At 39.3% G+C, this 20204-nt stretch overlaps 1 protein-coding gene across 1 annotated transcript in view; it reads left to right on the top strand.

Moving 5' to 3' along the window:
• Window positions 1–15111: 15111 nt before the first annotated feature.
• Window positions 15112–20204, top strand: part of LOC148590767 (TBC1 domain family member 5-like) — a gene marked incomplete at its 3' end in the record, with an annotated part of 130584 nt that continues 125491 nt past the window's right edge. Inside the window, exon 1 of the mRNA XM_088538612.1 lies at window positions 15112–15275. Within this exon, the coding sequence (XP_088394738.1) occupies window positions 15176–15275 (100 nt within the window). The remainder of the gene's footprint in view (window positions 15276–20204) is intronic.

The raw sequence follows: 20204 nt of genomic DNA on the forward strand, positions 1-20204 counted from the left end.
GTCAAAGTCTCAAAGGTAAAAATGGCAAATAATGTTTCAGCTACCTGTGCTCATTGCTGGGAACAGAGTATGTGTTTGGTGCTTTGCTTGTAAACATGGCATGAAAACAGAGTTTGGAGGTAGGATTATTAGGACATTTCTAATTTAATTTAGAGAGTGGCTGGCAGAGGAAAACAGGAATGCCATTGCTGTGCATTTCCCCCATGTTTTTTATAAACAAGTTGGTGGTTGCTGCTGGAATGGAAAGAACACATTTAGTTGCTTGCAGATATAAATGATTGCATGAAAAATACACGTCTATGTATTTTTGATTTAATTGCCCTCATCTTGTAGAAAGACTACCATATATTATTCTCCCACCTAAATCCGTGCAGTGCAGTGTTTCCTGCATGCCTTAGTTAGCCGTGGCAGGAAGGAGCGGCGTAGGCCGCGGCCTTGCCCCCGCTCTGCTGCGCTCTCAGTGGCGCTCGGCTCCGAACCAGCAGCACCTCGGCAGCAGGGCGGGAAGGCCCCGCATCTCCTCCTCCCGCTTCCCCAGCCGTGAACAAGAACTTCCCAAGCCCGGCAGTCTGGAGGAGCAGGCAGAGGGCCTGGTGCCCTCGTGAGAAGTCCCTGATTGTGGATGGGCAGTGTTTGCTTGGCAGAGAATGGTTGCCTCAGCGAAGGAGAGTCTCTGTCTGTCACCTCTTATTTGAAGGGAAATCTGTCCCCTAGCTCAGCTTTTTCCATCAAGAAACTGCTTGCACCTGCTATTGCCATGTTACATTTTCCCTTCAGGAGAAAAAGATAAATAATACATGATAGACCAAATTTTAAAAAGGAGCTACTAATTACAGGTACCACAAGGTACTCACAAGGTACTCTTTTTTTTACTATAAGGAAGATAAGAGCGAGCATGCCATATCTATATTGCTCTATACTGGGGCATCTTTCCATTTATTTCTGGATCCAGTTCAAAATTCTGATTTCATTCTTCTTGATGCTCTAAGTGGTTTGTAGCCTGACCCCTTGTAGCTTGCTGCTCTAGCTGAACTGTTTACAGAAATGCAACAGCATAGCAATAAAGAAGAGTGTCCTGGGCTTTGGCATACGACCAGCTTGAGATCATACCGAGTCTGGAACAGAAGTAAATATCGAAGCTATTTTTTTCATTGACAGCTTTTCTTATTTTAGAGAGAGAGAGAATTAAAAAATTGATCAGAAGAATTTAAAGAATGGGTTGGAAAGAGATGTGTGAAATATCCTTTATTCAGAAGGATTGTCAGTGTTAATACTGTTTTGATTTGTACACGAAATACATTTTTTAAATCTTTCTGGTCAGTACAATACACAGATGAGAAAATTGCAGGAGAAAAAAGAAAAAACATGAAGGAAGTGTCTGACCATATCTTGTTTACATCTGTTTTAATTTTTTAATAAAATTGGCTTAAAAGCTTAGCCACAAAGGTGTGTACAAGCTTTCTGTGAGGGGTAATGCCAGCTGTTGTGCAAGGACACTTATTCAGAGCCATTTACTGCTTGTGGGAATCCTATTTCCTGTTTGTTTGTTACATATAAATAACTTGGTATTTAGACAGCGGTGGGAGATTGGGTCATGTCAGAGTGGTTGGTGATTTAAAGATCTCAAAGAAGCCAAACGTATTTGCAGGCAGTCAATCTCTTTTATTGCCTATTAAAAGTAAAGGCACTTTTGGGGCTTCTACCTGTTGTTCTGCCGTGTTCCCCCAGAGCAGAGGAGCATGTGTAACCCCGAGGGTAACGAATCCCCTAGCCCAGCGACTGGGCGCTTGTCTGAGATCCTGCTGTCCTCCTTGAGTGTTGTCTAAGAGTGTCATGCAGAATGAGGCTTCTGCGTTTCTTCCTGCATGCTGACCCACTTCTAAAGCAAAGGAAACCCAATACATACGGTATTGGTTGGCGACAGCTCTTTCTGTTGAGACAAATGCACTGCCAAACCAAAAAACCTTTCCGACTTACAAGTTGCAACCAATTTTATTTGTACTTCCTCCTTCACTCAGTGTCTGCTATCTCTGCCTTGCCTGCCTAGTGTCTCTGCCTCTCAAGGCTTCAGTGAGACCCCTTTTTCCTGTGACAGTTCCAACATTTCATCCAGCGGCTCCAAAATTTGAATGGAGATTGTAAAAGTGGGCAGAGAGAGTAAAAAATGTTGTAACTGATGATCTATGTTTGGAGACCACATTATTAAAGAAACTTCACTGATTTTTTTTTTCATGTGTGTAGTATTACTACCTTCAGCAGATAGCAGTACTAATAGTTCCTGAAGCTAAAGAAAAGTGCCTGGCACCCCAAAACAAAAGGCCAGACGGAAGAAGGAGCAGCACATGCTGCAGGAATAACCTGCCTTGGCATCCTTTTAGTAGCATCCAATACTGAAAATATAAGTGTAAAACTTCTGTCGCAGCAGTAGTGGTATGTTGTTACAGAAAGCTTTTTTGCAGTTAACTACAGTAATGTACTAGTTTTGGCTGTCCCCTGTGTTTCCCAGTCTTAGGGATTTCCTTTGCACAAGGTAGTTCAGTTTTGATATTGTTGTTTGAACTCAGTACATCTTAGGTATGAATAAGCTCTCTACAAAGTGCGGAGCCCCTCGAGTGGCCCCTGAGCACCCTGCTTTTCTCGCTGCTGATCTGACAAGGCTGAAGAGAGGCACCGTTAGCAGGCAGTATACGCTGCTGTACTGAACACAGGGTATGTCTTAAGGCAGTGAGTATTTGAGTTTGAGAGAGGGCAGTCATGGGAAGGTTTCCTCTTGCACTCAGCCTTCCTCTGCTGTTGTGCCCAGTCATAAAAATTGCAGACATGGGCGAACGTGGCATATGTTTTTTACATGATGTAGAAACGTCATTGTAAGTTAATCACCTGATTCTGACACTTGTACTGCCTCTCTGCTGCTTTGAAAATGGCTATGAAATTGTGCCCTTTTTTCTTAGCAAACGGGACTTAGACCAACTGTCTTTGTACCTCAGTGTGAGGCCAGGCTGCTTTAGCATCTGCAGATCTAGCATCCAAAAAACTAGAACGGAAATATGTGATGTAAACGCCTCTGTGCGTGCATGAGCATGCGGGTGTTGCTCTGAAAATTCTGTCAACCCCTGTAGGAAACTGGTTTCTAAAAATAGTGAAAAGAATAAAAGCTGAATCCTAGATTAATTGCTTACTACTTTAAAACTGTGATATCCTAGAAACTTACTTCATTGAATACACTTTTAGTGTCTAAGCTAGTTACTATCATTTTGGGTAAGGCTGCAGGCTAAGCTGCCATTTTTTCCAGTTCACTGTTTTAATGATTTCTTTCAGTCTTGACATTCTTTGGCCCTTTGAGTTACATATGTATTACTAAAACATAAAGTGTGTAGCATAGCATGGTGCCTGTGTGTTCCTGAAAGTAAAACTCTTAAATACTTAAAAGCAGTCATTTCCATACCATAAACAGTGGTAAACTACTTTAATCTCTTAACTGTCTTTGGAAGGACAATGTTTAATTTAAATTCTGTTGAATTGTTTTGTAACCAGGTAGATAAAATATATTCTAAAATAAAATAAACATTAGATTTCTTTCATTTTTAATGGGTTTCTAATTTTGTATGAATCATTTTAGTATGAATAGGGGCTTTCAGCACTTCTAAATTACTGTAAGAAAAGGGATTAGCTTCTTAGTTAAATGATGCAAGGATTTGAAATCTGATTGCATTTTTCCTTTCCTCTACAGTCTTCCTCTCACTAAAGGAAGAAAAAAAAAAAAAGAAAGAAAAGAACTCCTGTTCTTTCAATGTCTTGGCAATAGGTTGTATTTTCTAGACTCCGTATCAGTTTTGTTGCTCTACGTTGAACTGTAGCAGCTGGTTATCTGCCTGCCCGTGCTGTGCCTAAAATGGATACACTATTCCAGCTCAGGCCTTGCTAGGAAAAACCAAGATATGAAGTTACCTTCAGCGGAATTTCATCTAATCATTTAAAACGGCCAATTTACCCAACTCTCTGTCTCTGAGGCAGCCCAAGTTTTGCGTAGCTAGCGCTGCGCCTGTTACCTGTCTGGTTTGTAACGGAGACTCTTAGGTGAGGAGTAAAGAAGAAAACACTTCAGCTGTCTTGACATCTTTGATAACTCTCCCTCTCCTCCAAATGGCAGATCAAATCTTTTCATCATTTTCTTCTTCCTACCAATGTGTGCATATGTGTATATTTATGAAGAATAAAAACCAGTCTCTTCTTGTTCCTTATGTTGCTTAATTGCATTGCATTGTGCGTTGCCTTTCTGGCTTTACTAGATTTACCCTATAGCTTTGTGCTCATATCTATTCAACCTGGGTAATTTGACCTAGTTTTCACTTTTGGAGTTCTTCCTCCTTAAACTCTGGGTCACCAAAGAGTTTGTGATTTAGCTAAATGCATGTCATTTTCTAGCCTTCTTTCTATCCTGCATTGCATGGCGTAGCCTTCATTTAATATACCTCTCTAAAGAGCTGGCCAGTGTATCTGAATTCCTTTTTTTTTCCTTATGTAGAATTTCTATGAATTTATTGAAGTTTACTGTGTTGAAATCACAGTGGTTTTGTTATCTTTTTTTTCCTCCTTTGTTTCGTAAGGTTCACAATCTGTATCATGCAAAGATCACTCTCATTTAGAACTGCTTTTCGCCTTTTTGGCAGTTGATTTCTACCTGTGGCTTAGAATTCAGTCCAGTTACCCATCTATTTGTTTTTCCTACTTCTTTCTTTAAAACAAAATACAAACAAATCAAAGAGAAGATAAAAACCCTTTTGCCAGAACATCCCAAGGACCTCCTGAAGATCCTGTGCCCAGCTAGTTTCCTTTTTCAGCATGTCAGGAGTATTGCACTCTTACCACCTCTTACCACTCACTTCTGAGCTTTGGATGATTCTTCCAGGCTTTTTGCTGTTGTTATTTCAGTGTCATTTCTCTGGTGAACAGGCCTGGTGATCTTCAGTGGCTGCTGAACTTCACATGTCTGTTCTCTGAATGTCTTTCATTCTGAGTTTCAGCCTCCTCCTACTTTCCAGATCTCAGAGTAAGTACAAATAACCTCTATTTACAGGGCACCACTCTTGTTCTCATCTGGTGTATTCATTTGGAGCAAATGGTACGTTTCCTTATGACCATTACAGTCATGTGATTTAATTCATCAAATCTTTTTTGTGTCAATAAATTTATAGTTTTGATCAGATGTGAGGACTCTTGCTTGTTCCTTACATTACCACTTTTAGAAAATAGCCCACTACTGTGGTAGGAGGTTGACTTCCCTTTGCCATCAAGGGACTTTGCTATGCGTGAGCTCATTTACAGTGCCATTATTGGCACATCCTTGTGGATTTAGTCATCAGTTCAAGCATCAAACTCCTCAGCAGGCGAACAAACCCCTTTCCAGAGATGCTGTTCCCCTTCCTTGTGGCAGAGCTGCCGTTTTGGCAGCCTTTATCCTCAAAACATCCCTGTACCCAGAGAAAGGCAACCTGCTCTGCTGCTCTTCAGCCATCTCAGGAGGTGCCTTTGCCTCTCCGAGCTTCCCGTTGGAAGGAAACTCAAAGATGCCACAGCAATATAACCATTTCACATCTGCCACTAAAGCTACAACCCAGGCCTGGAGATATGACCTTTGTCTAGCCAGTGACTTCAAAACTCAAGGTTTTTCCTTAATGACACATCCTTCTATGCGTACTGATCCTTTGTTGGTTTTGCTGGTATTTCTTGTTTGAAATACTAGACCAAAGTTGTGTGCTTATAACAGCCTCATTGTGGAGGTGTCACCTAAACCTGCTTTAAAGATGTGTAGAGTTTCGTATTGACTTTAATTTTAGGCAATTCTAACTTCAAAACTGAAAGCCTTTTTTGTTTACTTTTTGTTGATTTTTCAGTGGTTTTGCTGCAGATTTGTAGTACCAAACATACTGAACACAGTTCTAGTAATGGGAATTTAAGATGGTTGACTTACAGTGTCACCTCTTTTCAATACAGAAGAGAAAAACCATGTTTCACAGTAAATGTCAAATGCCACTATTTATTAATGGGGTAGAGCGTAGAAATTCTTGACAACTAGGTTGGTAGGGACTATGATTATTGTGTACAGCAATCAATATTATATAGCGATTTTTGTTCTCTCTGCTTTATATGCTCTTTTTCTAGTTTTTGTTCTTTAGTTAACTAGAGCATCTTACAGAATCATGTAACCTCAAGAAACCATAAGCCATCAACTACATGAAGCTGTTCCCTGGTTGCAACAAATATCTTCAAGATTTTATATCTTCCAAATTAACAGGATAACATTAACAGTATTTTCTTATGATAGTTTTTAACTATCACGTGAATCACCAAGGGAAGATGTTGTCATAATCCCAGGCTATTTATATTGTCTCTTGTCCCTGACATTTTAATTCAGCACTGAATTTATACTTTGCATGCTTAAGTACTGGTAAGACATGAAAGTTGTAGGGTTAAATCTGTAGACAGTGCTTTAAAGCTCCTATGATAATTGTTCTTAGGTACGTATTCCTTTACTGTGGCTCTCGAGACAACTATTTAATAGACAACATTTGAATAATACAAATGTGCAGTTGGTAGAAATGGATTAGGGTTTCAGGGTGGTACCAATGGGTGATATTTAATATTGAATGACATGTATTAAGACAAATGCTTTTATATATAATTTATTTGGCATTGTAAATGCATTTATCTTGTGAGATACAGACCCCCTGTTGCCGCATGAAGTATTCTGGAAAGGTTTGGAGTAAATAAATAATAAAACCACTTTGATATACAATCTAACAATATTAAATATTAAGACTTTCACATGATTGATTTTAATACTTAATTAACTTATTTAAAGTCCAATGTAACTCAGTTTTTGTATTAAAGATTAGACAGACAGAAGTTAAAATGCAGGAAATGTTATTAAATGGGACAAAATTAATTGCATTGCATGATCATCAGGCTCCCAGGCTGTTAACCTGTCCATCAGTGGCATGTTCTTGTTTGTTTTGTTCTGGACCCCAGCTGATGGTAACATTAATGTGCTTTACCATGTCTGCCCATAGTTTTGCTTGCATCATTCCATTTTAATGATACATAATCTGATAAATTTTATAAAAGAAAACAGACTTGCTTTATGCTACCCAAAGTTTGTCAAATTGTGCACTTTTCTTCCGAGCTGGTGCGTGTTCTTCCTAAAGCACGTTTCTTGAATGGATGGTAGCAGCCATGATCATGGAGATGGCTCAGTAGCATCCCTGCTGGGTTAAGCCTAGTGAGGTTTAATCCCTTCCGCACATGATGCCCTCGAGCAGGCATAAATGGAGGTGGGGGCAGTAACGGCTTGGGACAGTCTATAAGAGACGGGATCAAGGGAAGGGGAGCAGAAAAACTTTGCAGAATGAAAGAGCTGATCCATTTTGCCTGAGTAAAAATCACTTTTATATTCTTGGCTATGGAAAAAGAAGAGTTGGAACAGATTTTTCAAAAAAAGACCTATTAATGACTGTCTTACTAATTAAGTAACTTGAAACATATCAAATGGTCCTGTTTTCTAGAAGTTCATGTTCAGCACTGTCCCTTCCCCAGCACCACATTCAAAAGGGTGACCTCATCTTTTTCTAATTCAGGAGTTTTCTAAAGCCTAGGAGATTCGACCAAAAAAAATAAGCCCAAATTTGGAATTGTTTCTGCATGCTCTGCAAGTCTATACTTCCTTTTTTTTTTTTTTTTTTTTTAAATGCAATGCCCTACTCTCCTAATACTCCATAAGGATCTCCTTTAGAAGGTTTTTGCATTCAGGAGAATCCTCACTTCTCTGTACTTCTCTGTGCTAACATGCTTGATTACTTCATAAACTGCAAATGAGGGGCAGAACTGTGAACCCTCATAACATGATGCTGTCAAACTTAACAAAACATGCACAAGACCATTACCACATCAGACACTTGTTTTTAGTCAGGTCATTTTAATCAATTTGACTTCACAGGGCAGCCAATTTATCACTTAGCTAAACAAGTATTTCCTCTGCTTGTCATCAATTTAAGTAATTAAAATGGCAGACTTTGCTATATGACATGAAATAGAGGCCCAAAGATAATTTGGAGAAGGTGGATGATACAGTCGAAATAAATTGAATGAAAAGTATTATTTAAGTGTACTTATGTACACTTCTGGAGCTTTCAGAAATGTTGTATTCCAGTAGCTTTGCTGGACTGATATATCCTGACTATCTTGATTATCTTAGAAATATTGTTCATTTTTTTTCTTAAAGGGGTTCTTTTTTATTTTTTCCAATTTCTTTAAGAATATATCTAACTACATTTGTTTTTTGCTTGTTTGGGGCATAAAGGGAGGTCAGAGAGGAAGAATAGGGCAAGTATTTAAGAGCATACTTTAAATATTCAAATTATCCTAAATTCTTGACAATATATCTTTCTACAGATTTATTTTCCATAAGAATAGTATCAAGTTGTGCAAGAAATTGGCCTGGATGAGTGTGTGTTGGAATTTGTGAAATTCTTCTATTCTGGTATAATGTACCTTTTCATGTGTACAATTCCTCTCATTTCATTTCACCACTGGGGAAGGGGAAGAGGAGAGAACGCTTCTGCCTTTATGGACATTGGAAAAGAGCAGAATTGCCTCCTTCTAACTATTCACTTACACTTTCTAAGTATCCTTTGTGATACTGATTATATTTGGTAGTATTACCAAATATATAAAACAATATAAATACAATATAAATACACTTCATGTTTTAAACATGGCTTTTTTTATCCTTTATGCTCATATTTTGAATAAATTATTTTAAAAGGTCTATATTAACACTGATGATTAAGGGAAATGTTTTATATGTTATGTTTTTAAAGTGTTTTCAAATTAGAATCAGTTGGTAACATGCTTGAAATATATCTTATTCACTTTCGATACCTGCTGAAGTGCAGAGATAAGTAAATGAGTGTCTGATGACCCAAAGTATAGTACAACATTCATGTTCAGACTGTGCTTTTTTTTATGAAATGCTGTTTTTAAATTTATCAGGATTTTTGAGGTTAAGGTAGTATTTTAGATTGCTCTGCCTGTGATGGCAAATGATCTTACTGCAGATAGAATGAAGATTGTATAGTATAGTATTTTTATTTTGAACTTTTCAGCTTCTGATTGAATGTTTATTAGAAACAGTTTCTATCACATGAGACTTTGCTTTTTGATACATTTTTTGTTATAATAATACTGTCTTTTGTTTGTGTAATACAGAGTTTTTCTATGTTTTCTCCAACTGCAGTCTTTGCTGGTGCTGGCTGGTGTTTCTGGCTAGTATGATACAATTGCACATAGTAAACAAAAATGAAATATGGCTACACTGAGACTGTTGTCACTGAGAGTCTGGTAAATGACTGCGTTTCTTTTTTTTTTTTTTTTAGTTTATTTATTTTTTGCACTCCAAACTTAAAGGTAGTAAGAATGGTAATGTGCTGAAGGCATGACAGTGTAAGGAAGACTATCACAGGACAAGAGGAATGCCATATGTTTGACCACTGAATATGGAAGGCAAAAAATGGCCAAACCCGTCAGAACACACGAACCACTTCAGGTCTAGAAGCATCAAACTTCAAGGCTAAATTCACACTGAGAACAAAAAATGCTTTCTGCAATTAAATAGGTGTCTTAATGAGGCCGTCGAAGAAACAGGTCCCCGCTGAGCAGAAAGAGGATGTTAGTTACGTGGATTTTTCATCATGGAAGGAGAGGTAGATGATTTATCACTTAGGCAATATGGAGGAATTCAAGGGAAGAAAAGTACCACTTAGAAACCAGTATTTCCACATGGTTCCTTTAATATCCAATAGAGTTCTGCCTCTGAGTCTACAATCTGGACCTTTGATTGATATTTGATGGGGTCTACTGAGAACCTGGACTGAAAGGTCACAGGTAGGGAAATGATTTGACAGGAAACGGCATCGTTGTGGTGGCTGCTGCCGATGCGTTACCTACCGGTGCTGCACGGGTGGCTTCGCTGTGGCCTGGGGGTTGCTGCTCCGCTTTGTACGTGTGCTTCCCCAGGGGCAGTTGTCGCAGGTGCTAAAACATACTGTGGTCTGGGACACGGCAGGGGAGGAACCAGGAAGTCTGTTGCTTTCAGGACAGGGGCGTTTCTTTAGGTGGTTTTGGTGACGTGGAAATAGTTGCCTCTGCTGTTGCTGACCTTGGGGAGGTGTTGCAGAGCTTCAGGGCCAGCGTGACTCACACACAGGACTCCCTGTGTGTCAGGGAGTCCTAGAGCAAAGGGAGGGGATGGGCAAGACCCACAGCACGCAGGGCCCCAGGCAAGGTGCTTACAGGCCTGTCTTTGCCTTGGCCTTGCGGGTGGAATAATTGCTGTTTTCTTTCCCCTACACTGGATTAATGCTTCATATGCAGAATTATATTTTTTTTTATGTGTATTGAAGGCCAGTAGAGCTCTCCCAGTGCTAAGAGGGGTGCCTGGTCTTCAGTTTTCTCTGCCCTTCTCTTTTGAGAGGACAAGAAGAAAACTGAAGATAACAGAGCCACTTTTAGCTTTGCCTGAGATGTTACAATTTAACTAGATGGCTCACATTGAGTCTTATGAGCTAGTAGTTGAATTTTCAGATGACTTTTGTAACACTTTTATTGTTTGTCTTGGAAAATGTTGTTAAATAACATCTTATTTAATATGAACAGTATATTAATAGGCCATTACAAATCAACCAGAAACTTGCAAAGAAGTAATCATTCTCAGAGTAAGGTCCCAAGACACACCGTAGTTGCTTAATAGCTGTCTTTGCTGTTTGTCAGAAAAGCTGACAAGACCTTAAGTATAACATTATGAAGAAAATTGCCTGGACTAGGGGGTGATAAAACTAATAATTACTTTTTTAAATAACACTAATCAAATATATCAATAGACAAATACAAGTCAACAAGTAAATCAACTATGTGAGTGTCAAAAGTAGGTCTCTTCAGCTGTTTAAGACTACTCTTAACAGTGTCCAAAGTAAATGATGCCTCTTATGTGTTGTAAAGGCATGGCATTTGGATTTTTTTTTTTTTAAGGGAGGTGGATATGGGACATATCCATATAAAAAGAACAAACTTACTAGCATTGTTTTCAGATCATGCTATTGATGCATAGCTAACATAGGAGTCTGAAAGATACCATGTCTTAACTACGTCGGCTGCCAGAACCGCCAAGGTGATTTTGAACCTTCCTCTAAGTGTGAATGGCACTCTGGGTTTTGACTTGTTCAGATCATGTAGCAATGTCTGAAGGTCTGTAACAGTAAAAAAAGTTAAAACTCTGACACAGTTCCAAAGGAGCTTTTAAGTTTTGTGAAGGTGACATCAAACGGTCAGTTGCAAAGGCATATAGAAGAGAACCAGAACAGCAACCTAAAGTTCTAGCAGGAAGTAACTATAAACATCTCACTTGACATTTCTTCAATAAATTTATTGTTCAATTAGGTTTTTCATTCATTTGTTTAAAATATCAGGTAGCCATAAAGAACTCTTTATGCTATGTAGCCATAAGAGTATGTAGGTAAAAACAGAAATGTTATTTGAGCGGCTAACAACTCTATAAATGTTTTTTCTCCGAGTTTCCATTCATGCATTTTGCATGATTAGGGTTGATAAATGACATAGGCAACATATGAAGTGCACTTGCATTCATAATACATCTGCTTTGAGTTAGCGTAGGGAGTCATTCAAGGCCATTCCGTATTTTACTTGTGTACGTTTCATCTAAGGGCCATGGTTACATGATTATAATAATTCCACATGCAGAGGAACTGCCTGCACATCCAGAGCAGACAGTCCTGCCTGGTCCTAGGAGCCTCAGGCACTTGATTCTAGCTAAAAAGCAGCCCACGAGAGAGGTGAGACCCCTTCAGCACCTCACAAGTGCTGATAGAATACAAGTAAAGGGCCAGATCCTCAGGGTATACAGCTGAGACCCCATCCTTTCCAAAATCATCTGGGTGTGTTGGCTTGAAAGACATTCCTGATGGGCCCAACTAGCCCATCTTCTATGTCTTTTATATATATAGTATTCCTCTGCTTCACTGTCCTATTAAGTTACGGGAAATGCATAAGACTCAGGAAGTCTCAAGAGTCCTGATCCCCTTTATTTTATTGACAGGCAACTGATGGTAAAAAGCCTATGGTCAGTGCCATGCCCTTTAAGAATAAAAGCAATGCATGATCATTTTGAGTGCTTTCTAAACTGATAAAACATCAATCCTTGAAGTGTTGCTATCTACCTCTGTATGTTTGTCTTAATGATTTTACTTTTAAATAGATTTTTTTCTGGACTTAGAAAGTTAATACTTTTAAACTAAGCACTTGTAATAAATGATGCATAAAACTGTCACTGGTCACACCAAACCCATTTTGTTGGCATAGTTATTTTATGTTGCAAGTTACCTATATCTCTTTCAAGCAGTTAATAAATTATGTTATGGCCAAAATGCAGTCTTGACAAATACACCCTTGTACAATATTAATGAACTGAAAAGGTCATTTTTCTTTCATACAGCTGTGAGTAACACCCTCTGTTTTTCACCCATCTGCTGGCATGCAGTTACTTATTGCAGCAAACTATCCTTCTAACAGCAAAAGGAAGATCAGGGAGAACGTGGGTCCGCTGGAGGACGGGATGGGCACCTTGGTTACAAATAACACAGAAAAAGCAGAGTTGCTCAATGCCTTCTTTGCTTCGGTGTTTACCAAGGGCAGCCCTTTAGAGCCCCAGGCCCTAGAGGCAAGAGAAGAAGCCGGTGGAGAGGAAGACTTGCCCTGGGTAGAGGAAGATTGGGTCAGAGAGCACCTAAGGAACCTCGATACCCACAAATCCATGGGCCCTGATGGGATGCACCCCAGAGTGCTGCGGGAGCTGGCAGATGCCATAGCTAAGCCGCTCTCCATCATCTTTGAAAGATCCTGGAGAACGGGGGAGGTGCCGGAAGACTGGAAGAAGGCCAATGTCACGCCAGTCTTCAAAAAAGGCAAGAAGGAGGACCCAGGCAACTACAGGCCAGTCAGCCTCACCTCCGTCCCCGGAAAAGTGATGGAACGGCTCATACTGGCTGTTGTCTCCAGGCACATGGAGGACAAGAAGGTGCTCAAGAGTAGTCAGCATGGATTCACCAAGGGAAAATCTTGCCTGACTAACCTGATAGCCTTCTATGATGAAATGACCGGCTGGATAGACGAGGGGAGAGCGGTGGATGTCGTCTATCTCGACTTCACCAAGGCTTTTGACACCGTCCCTCACAACATCCTCCTGGGCAAGCTCCGGAAGTGTGGGATAGATGAGTGGACAGTGAGATGGATTAGGAACTGGCTGGATGGCAGGGCCCAGAGAGTGGTGATCAGCGGTGCAGAGTCTAGTTGGAGGCCTGTGGCTAGTGGGGTCCCCCAGGGGTCAGTCCTTGGTCCAGTCCTGTTCAATTTATTCATCAATGACCTGGATGAAGGCACAGAGTGCTCCCTCAGCAAGTTTGCTGATGATACCAAACTGGGAGGAGTAGCCGATACCCCAGAGGGCTGTGCTGCCATCCAGAGGGACCTGGACAGACTGGACAACTGGGCGGTGAAAAACCTCATGCAATTCAACAAGGCCAAGTGCAAGGTCCTGCACCTGGGGAGGAATAACCCCAGACACCAGTACAGGCTGGGGACCGAGCTTGTGGAGAGCAGCTCTGCGGAGAAAGACCTGGGTGTCATGGTGGACGACAAGTTGACCATGAGGCAGCAGTGTGCCCTCATGGCCAAGAAGGCCAATGGGATCCTGGGCTGCATTAAGAAGAGCGTCTCCAGCAGGTCGAGGGAGGTGATCCTGCCCCTCTACTCAGCCCTGGTGAGGCCGCATCTGGAGTACTGTGTCCAGTTCTGGGCTCCACAGTACAAGAGGGATGTGGAGCTGCTGGAGAGAGTCCAGCGCAGGGCTACAAGGATGATCAGGGGCCTGGAACATCTGCCCTATGAGGAGAGGCTGAGGGAGCTGGGCCTGTTCAGCCTGGAGAAGAGAAGGCTGAGAGGGGATCTAATCAGTGTATATAAATACCTCAAGGGAGGGAGTGCAGAGGACGGTCATGGTCTCTTTTCAGTGGTGGCCACTGATAGGACTAGAGGAAATGGCCGGAAACTGAAACATCAAAAATTCCATAGGAACTTAAGGAAAAATTTCTTAACAGTGAGGGTGACAGAGCACTGGAACAGGCTGCCCAGAGAGGTTGTGGAGTCTCCTTCTCTGGAGATCTTCAAAACCCGCTTGGATGCAGTCCTGTGCCACGTGCTTTAGGTGTCCCTGCGTATGCAGGGGGGTTGGACTAGATGATCTCTAGAGGTCCCTTCCAACCCTAAGCATTCTATGATTCTATGATTCAAGATTCCTCCCATGTACTTCAAACAGAGTTCTTGTTCACTCGTGAGATCCTGCTTTGAATCCTGTAGTGATAGTCCCATATCACCCAGCTGCTGGGATTTCATCCCCTTTCTTCCATATTGCCCTTCCTTTTTGGAAAATCTTGGTCACCAGCCAGCTCATTCTTTTTGTTCAAATGCTTCCTTAACTTTCCCTCTCTAGAAGGTTAATGTAAATCTTGATAAAACCTAAATTATTAATCATGCCAGTCAATACTGTCTCATTCTTTCTTTTTTGTATATGTTTGTATCCCTGTGCCTGTAGTCTCACTCTTAGCTTGTGGTGTTTTAAGGAAGTTGTCCTAGCGTGAAAGGGCCTCTGACCAGAGTGGTGATGATGGCAAGTCTCAGCTCAGCCTTACTCCATCATCTTCATCATCCCCAAAGACCCCTGGGGTCAGATTAAAATGACAGATGCCCCTGCCCCAACTCACGGTCCCCTAAAACCACTCTTACATTTTTAGTTGCAGTGTGATCATTGGAGATATTCCAACAGTTCTTTAGGTTCGAGTGTCGAAACATTTGAATAGAAACACCGTTATACTGCTATTAGACATCTAATGTGATGCTATGCCTCAAAATGAGTGAAAAGTTTTAAGCATTTTTCACTCTTGACTCATGTGAATGAAAAGCAGCTAAAGGAACACTAAAGTGTTTTTTTTTTTCCTTTTGTTTCTTTTTCTCCCCAGACAGATCTTCTTCAGTGGAACTTAAAACTGCCAATATGTATCATTCAGTGTCTGAAACCAGTCACCCCTTGCAAACAGAGGAACAAGAAATGGGCATTGATCCTTTACAGAGTTATTTGAACAAGCCAGGGCAAGGTGAGTTTTGTATTTCTATCCGTTGCACTTAGAAGCCTTGATAACTGTACCTGTCATTATTTACTTAATTCTCTCAATGAAGTTGAGCAGAGCGACTTCGAGAACATTCACAGAGCGTGTGTAGAGCAGTCTGCCGCTAATGAAAGCCATGAAAAGTCAACTTTCAATTACAGAAAGAAATGTTAACCAAATGTTTAATGCCCGGCCATTCTTCTTTAATTGTAAACCAAAGACTGACTTAAGAATATTTAAATACATTGTGGCTTTGTGTTGTTTTCTCAAATATGGACTCTTTTATACTGCTTTGGTTATAGGGGTATTTTCTGTTTTGCTTTTGCTCTTCTATGATGAAGTTCAGTGTGTTACTTTGGATCAGAGTATGCAAATAAAAAGGTGGATTTGTTGATTTTCCTTTTTTTATTATTTGAAATGGTTCCTTTATTCTTGTTTTTAAAAATAGTGGAAGATGAGGTAGAATTGACAGGTTCAAAACGTGAAAAATATCTTGTAATCCAAGTAAATTAATTAAATACAGTATTCAGGAGACTCTAATGAACAGCAAGGACAAGCTGCTTGCATAATGCAATACTTACCTCTGTTCCTTGTCTTTTCTACTTATTTGCTAGTAGTGACAATGTTGTTAGTTAGAATAAAGTGATAAACTTAACAAGAAGCTTGAAACCTCATCCTTGTCATGAAAACATTCCTCAAGTACTCAGTTATACACAGTGGCACCTTAACTACCTGTAATTTTCCAGTCATTGAACACATGTACCAGGAGGGCAAAATAAAAAATTTATTTTAAATTACAGAGTTGAAACAAACTTTGTCACATTTCCTAAATCCCTCATCCAGATGACCCTATGTGGGTGTATCTGTCTATAAATCTTCTGTCTACTAGTGCTTATTAAAAAAGCTATGTCAAGTTTTGCTTAGTCAGGTTTATTACTTCAGTTTGTAAGAAGCTGATATTTTGCTTTAAAACACATCAGTACAGCTTCATCGCCCCTTTGAGTTAATATATTTTTTTTCAATTTTACTTCATTGCTTTATAAAGCTTTTTCGGTGTTAGAAAATGACAATGAAAATCTTGAGAGGACCATTTTTAAACCTGAAAATTAAAAACAATAGCTTTTCCAGGTCAGCCTTCCTCCTCTATTGCACTTGACATCTTAACGATATCGAGCCGTTTTAGTTTGATAAACTAAACGCATTCTTGTACATAATTTTACAAATTTAAGAATACTATTTTATGTTATTAGAAGAGAATAACTGTTTTGCAGAAGAAAGATGGCTTCTATTTTACACCAATCAGGAAAAAGACAAGTGTTTTCTTCATTTTATTTTTCTTTAAAGAAGAAATATTGGTATTTCTCTCTTCTCTGTTTCAAGGCAAATCAAGATTTTTACCCTGTTACAAAAACACTGTAAATTAATTTTAGCCTTTATTGTGTGCAGAAGCGATTAGTTACCTTGACTGAAAAGGTTTCTCATTTTTATCCGAACCTTAACATTTCTATGACATACAAAGTTATTAGTATTGAATTGATGTTTAAAAGTGCCATTAATTCATTTACCCCAAATGTTCATTAACAATGTAAATGTATGCTGATGTTCTATGAGACAAGGAAGTGACTAATGACTCTTCGCACTAACAACACTTAAAATGAATAGAAACTTTAGATAGCTAATCTTGAAGTAATCAAGACCCTCATTCAGCTTGGCATCTCTGTATGCTCTAAAACAGCTGTCAACTGTTAAAAATATATACACAACACACACATACGCACATGCGAAGATAAAGATATGTAAATACATGGTTCCCCAAGTCATAAAGGTTACCAACTATGGTACATTTTTTATGTTCTATCTATGTAAATATTTTATATAAAGCATCCATTTCATCTTCATAGCTTTTTTACTGTGCAACACTTACTGCATTTTAATCTGCAACTTTGTAAATCCCAAATAAGTCTTTGAAGTTTTCATATGTCATTTTAGATAAACGGTATGCTTTAGATGGAGTTGGGTCTTTGGCCATCCAAGTATACAATTATTCCTGCCCATGCTGCCTGCAGAATTAGGAAGCCAGCACCATTTTCTAAATGGGGTGTCTGACTGTTGAAACAAACCATAGATGAGGTGAAGAACTGTCTTAATTCATACTGTGATAGATATGGATGTATAGCCCTGCTTTCATATGCCTGTCTAGTTTTTACCAGTATATGCACACCATGCCTTGGTGAAATCAAATGAAATTGCATGAATCCCTGCGGCATTAAAGAGAAATACTGTTTTTCTCTTAAAAATATCAGAGGATATGGTTATGGTTAGCAGGAGGAAGACAGATATGTTTCCTAAATATGGAGAAGATCTCACAGAGCAGAAGTCACTTGAATTTAGAGAAGGCTTAATGAGATCCAGTGGCTGAAAGCTGCATGTAAATAAATGCATAAATATTTTAGTGAGGATACTTTGATTGTTGGGACTGCTAAGCCAAAAAGCTTTGTGGAATAGATGTTCCTGAACTTCGTCATCCTCTCTAAAATATTTTCAAGACTGAACATTTTTCAACACACCCTCAAGATTCAGGCTGGATAAAGGCTCTACTTAGTGAAAATTTGTAGCCATTACCATAGAAGAAGCATCTTGTACTGCCTTCAAGACGTCTGTGTCATGTATCATAGAAATTTGCAAGAGAGATGCAGTCCATAAGCCAGAAATATTTTGTACAATATTGAGGATTATCAGGACGTATGAATTATTCTTTTAGGCTGTGCTAAATGTTTAAAGTATTTTCTTAGAGACTAAATGACAGAAATGTTCACTGAGATAAGGTAGGAAAATAAAGCACATCACTGGTAAGTATGAAAAAATAAATCTTTAATCATAAGCATAAATTTGTGAACCTACATGAAATATTGTATTTTGAGTGTGCGTAACTGATACTAAAACTTAGTGTTTTAGATGATGGAGAACCAGGACATGTTATGTCCAGTTCAGATTTTGAAATTGTCTCAGTAGACATTCTTATAAAAGGAAGGAAAATTGGGAAAACACAGGTTTCTGTTAAATGTGCATATAGTTGGATGGCAAACTGTATGCATGGATTATGTTTTATGTATTTGCTGTCAGATTTGGAAGTCTGTATTAGATGAGACTCCAGAAAGGTGTTTCTTGAGTCTAGTAGTCAACTGCTTTTCTTAAAATCACAGGGGAGATATGGAAAGACTACATAATTTATGTGGGACAAGGCTATGAGTATAATTGAGAGGAGATCTGATCAATATGCATAAATACCTGAGGGGAAAAGTGGGGAGGATGGGGCCAAACTCTACACGGTGGTGGCCAGTGATAGGACAAGGAGTAATGGGTGCAAATTGAAACAGAGGAGGTTCCATCTCCATGTGAGGAAGAACTTCTTTACTGTGACAGAGCACTGAACAGGGTGCCCAGAGAAGTTGTGGAATCTCCTTCTCTGGAGATCTTCCAAACCCACCTGGATGCCACCCTGTGCCATGTGCTCTGGGTGTCCCTGCTGGAGCAGGGGGGTTGGACTAGCTGATCTCTAGAGGTCCCTTCCAACCTCAACCATGCTGTGATTCTGTGTGATTCTGTGAAGGGTAAACAGAAAATTCAAAATGTTTTTGAGTTTTGGGAGAAGTAGCCTGAGAAGAAAGATTTCATTCTTCTAATTAAATGTTTTTTTTAGATTTAGAACTTTCTGATCTAATTGTATTTTAATTTGCATACCTTTATATAGGCATGCATTGTTATGATTTCTTTTGAGTATAATAATGTGGGGTTTTCTTTCTACTTTCTCTGTTCTGTAAGTCTTCATGACCCTATTCATTTTATTCCAACAGTGTTTTTCCTCTCAGATAGGGGTCTTTATCGGGGAAATTGATTTTACCCTTTTATCTCCAGTGGACTCTCTATAAATATTTCAGAAACATTGCTCTTCTACTTTCTCACTTTGTGCTATATCTGACTACATTGTTCATTTCCAGTCTTGAGATTTCTGCTACATTGGAACAGTATAACCCTTTTAGAGCAACAGTAAATTTTCACTCCACAGTTACAGCATTTGGCACACTGTGACATAAGTTTTGAAGAACACAGTAGGCAATATTCCTGTTCCACCGATGTAATGAGGAAGTTGATCCTCCTAGGACAGACTGGAACAATGCATTTAATACTCTTCAATTTAATTTGCTCAATATCACAATTAATACAATTAAGGTCACTTGAAATGAAACTATTAACGAATTGGGTAATTTACTTTAACAATGTCAGTGTGTTCTCACAATTACATTTGCTTTAATTAGTGTACAAGCTATTATTTAATAGCATACTTCACATAGAAAAATGTAATGTGTTCTTTGTTCTTAACAGAAGAAAAGGGGAAACCTTTAATGAGTTGTGAATGCTTTGGAGTTTGGGAGAAATTGTTTCTTGTTTTAAGGCTACTGCTTTGAGAAAAAGAGAAGGGTGACACAGCTGGAAGGACAAAGATAACTATTGCAGAGCATGACAGAAATGAATACAGTTGAAATCAGCTGCCCACCTCATCTTATCTCTGTATCCCTCCTCATTCTCAAGGCTGCCATGAAAATATATGTGAGGTGGTAAGAGGCCAGTTTTCATACTATCTTTTTACTTATTCCGCTTGCTTTCATTGCACCTGTTGGGAGAATACTGCCATTCTTGTATTAACCTCGTGGACCCTGATCAGTGCAAAGTACTGTTGTAAAGAATTATGCCTTATGTGTAGTTTGAAGTACCCGATCGATATCATGCTTATACAGAAAATATGTAGAAATAAGCAGGGAGCAAAATAATAAAATAAAGTAAGAGCTTTTCTTGTGTGCACCTAGCTGAGTACACTCTCTTAAGTAAGTTCCCCACATTCAAGGTGTAAATCCCACG

This window comes from Tinamus guttatus, unplaced genomic scaffold (assembly GCF_059628265.1).
Source record: "Tinamus guttatus ecotype Peru unplaced genomic scaffold, ASM5962826v1 Tinamus_guttatus_pri_ptg001099l, whole genome shotgun sequence".
Taxonomy (NCBI): Eukaryota; Metazoa; Chordata; class Aves; order Tinamiformes; family Tinamidae; genus Tinamus; species Tinamus guttatus.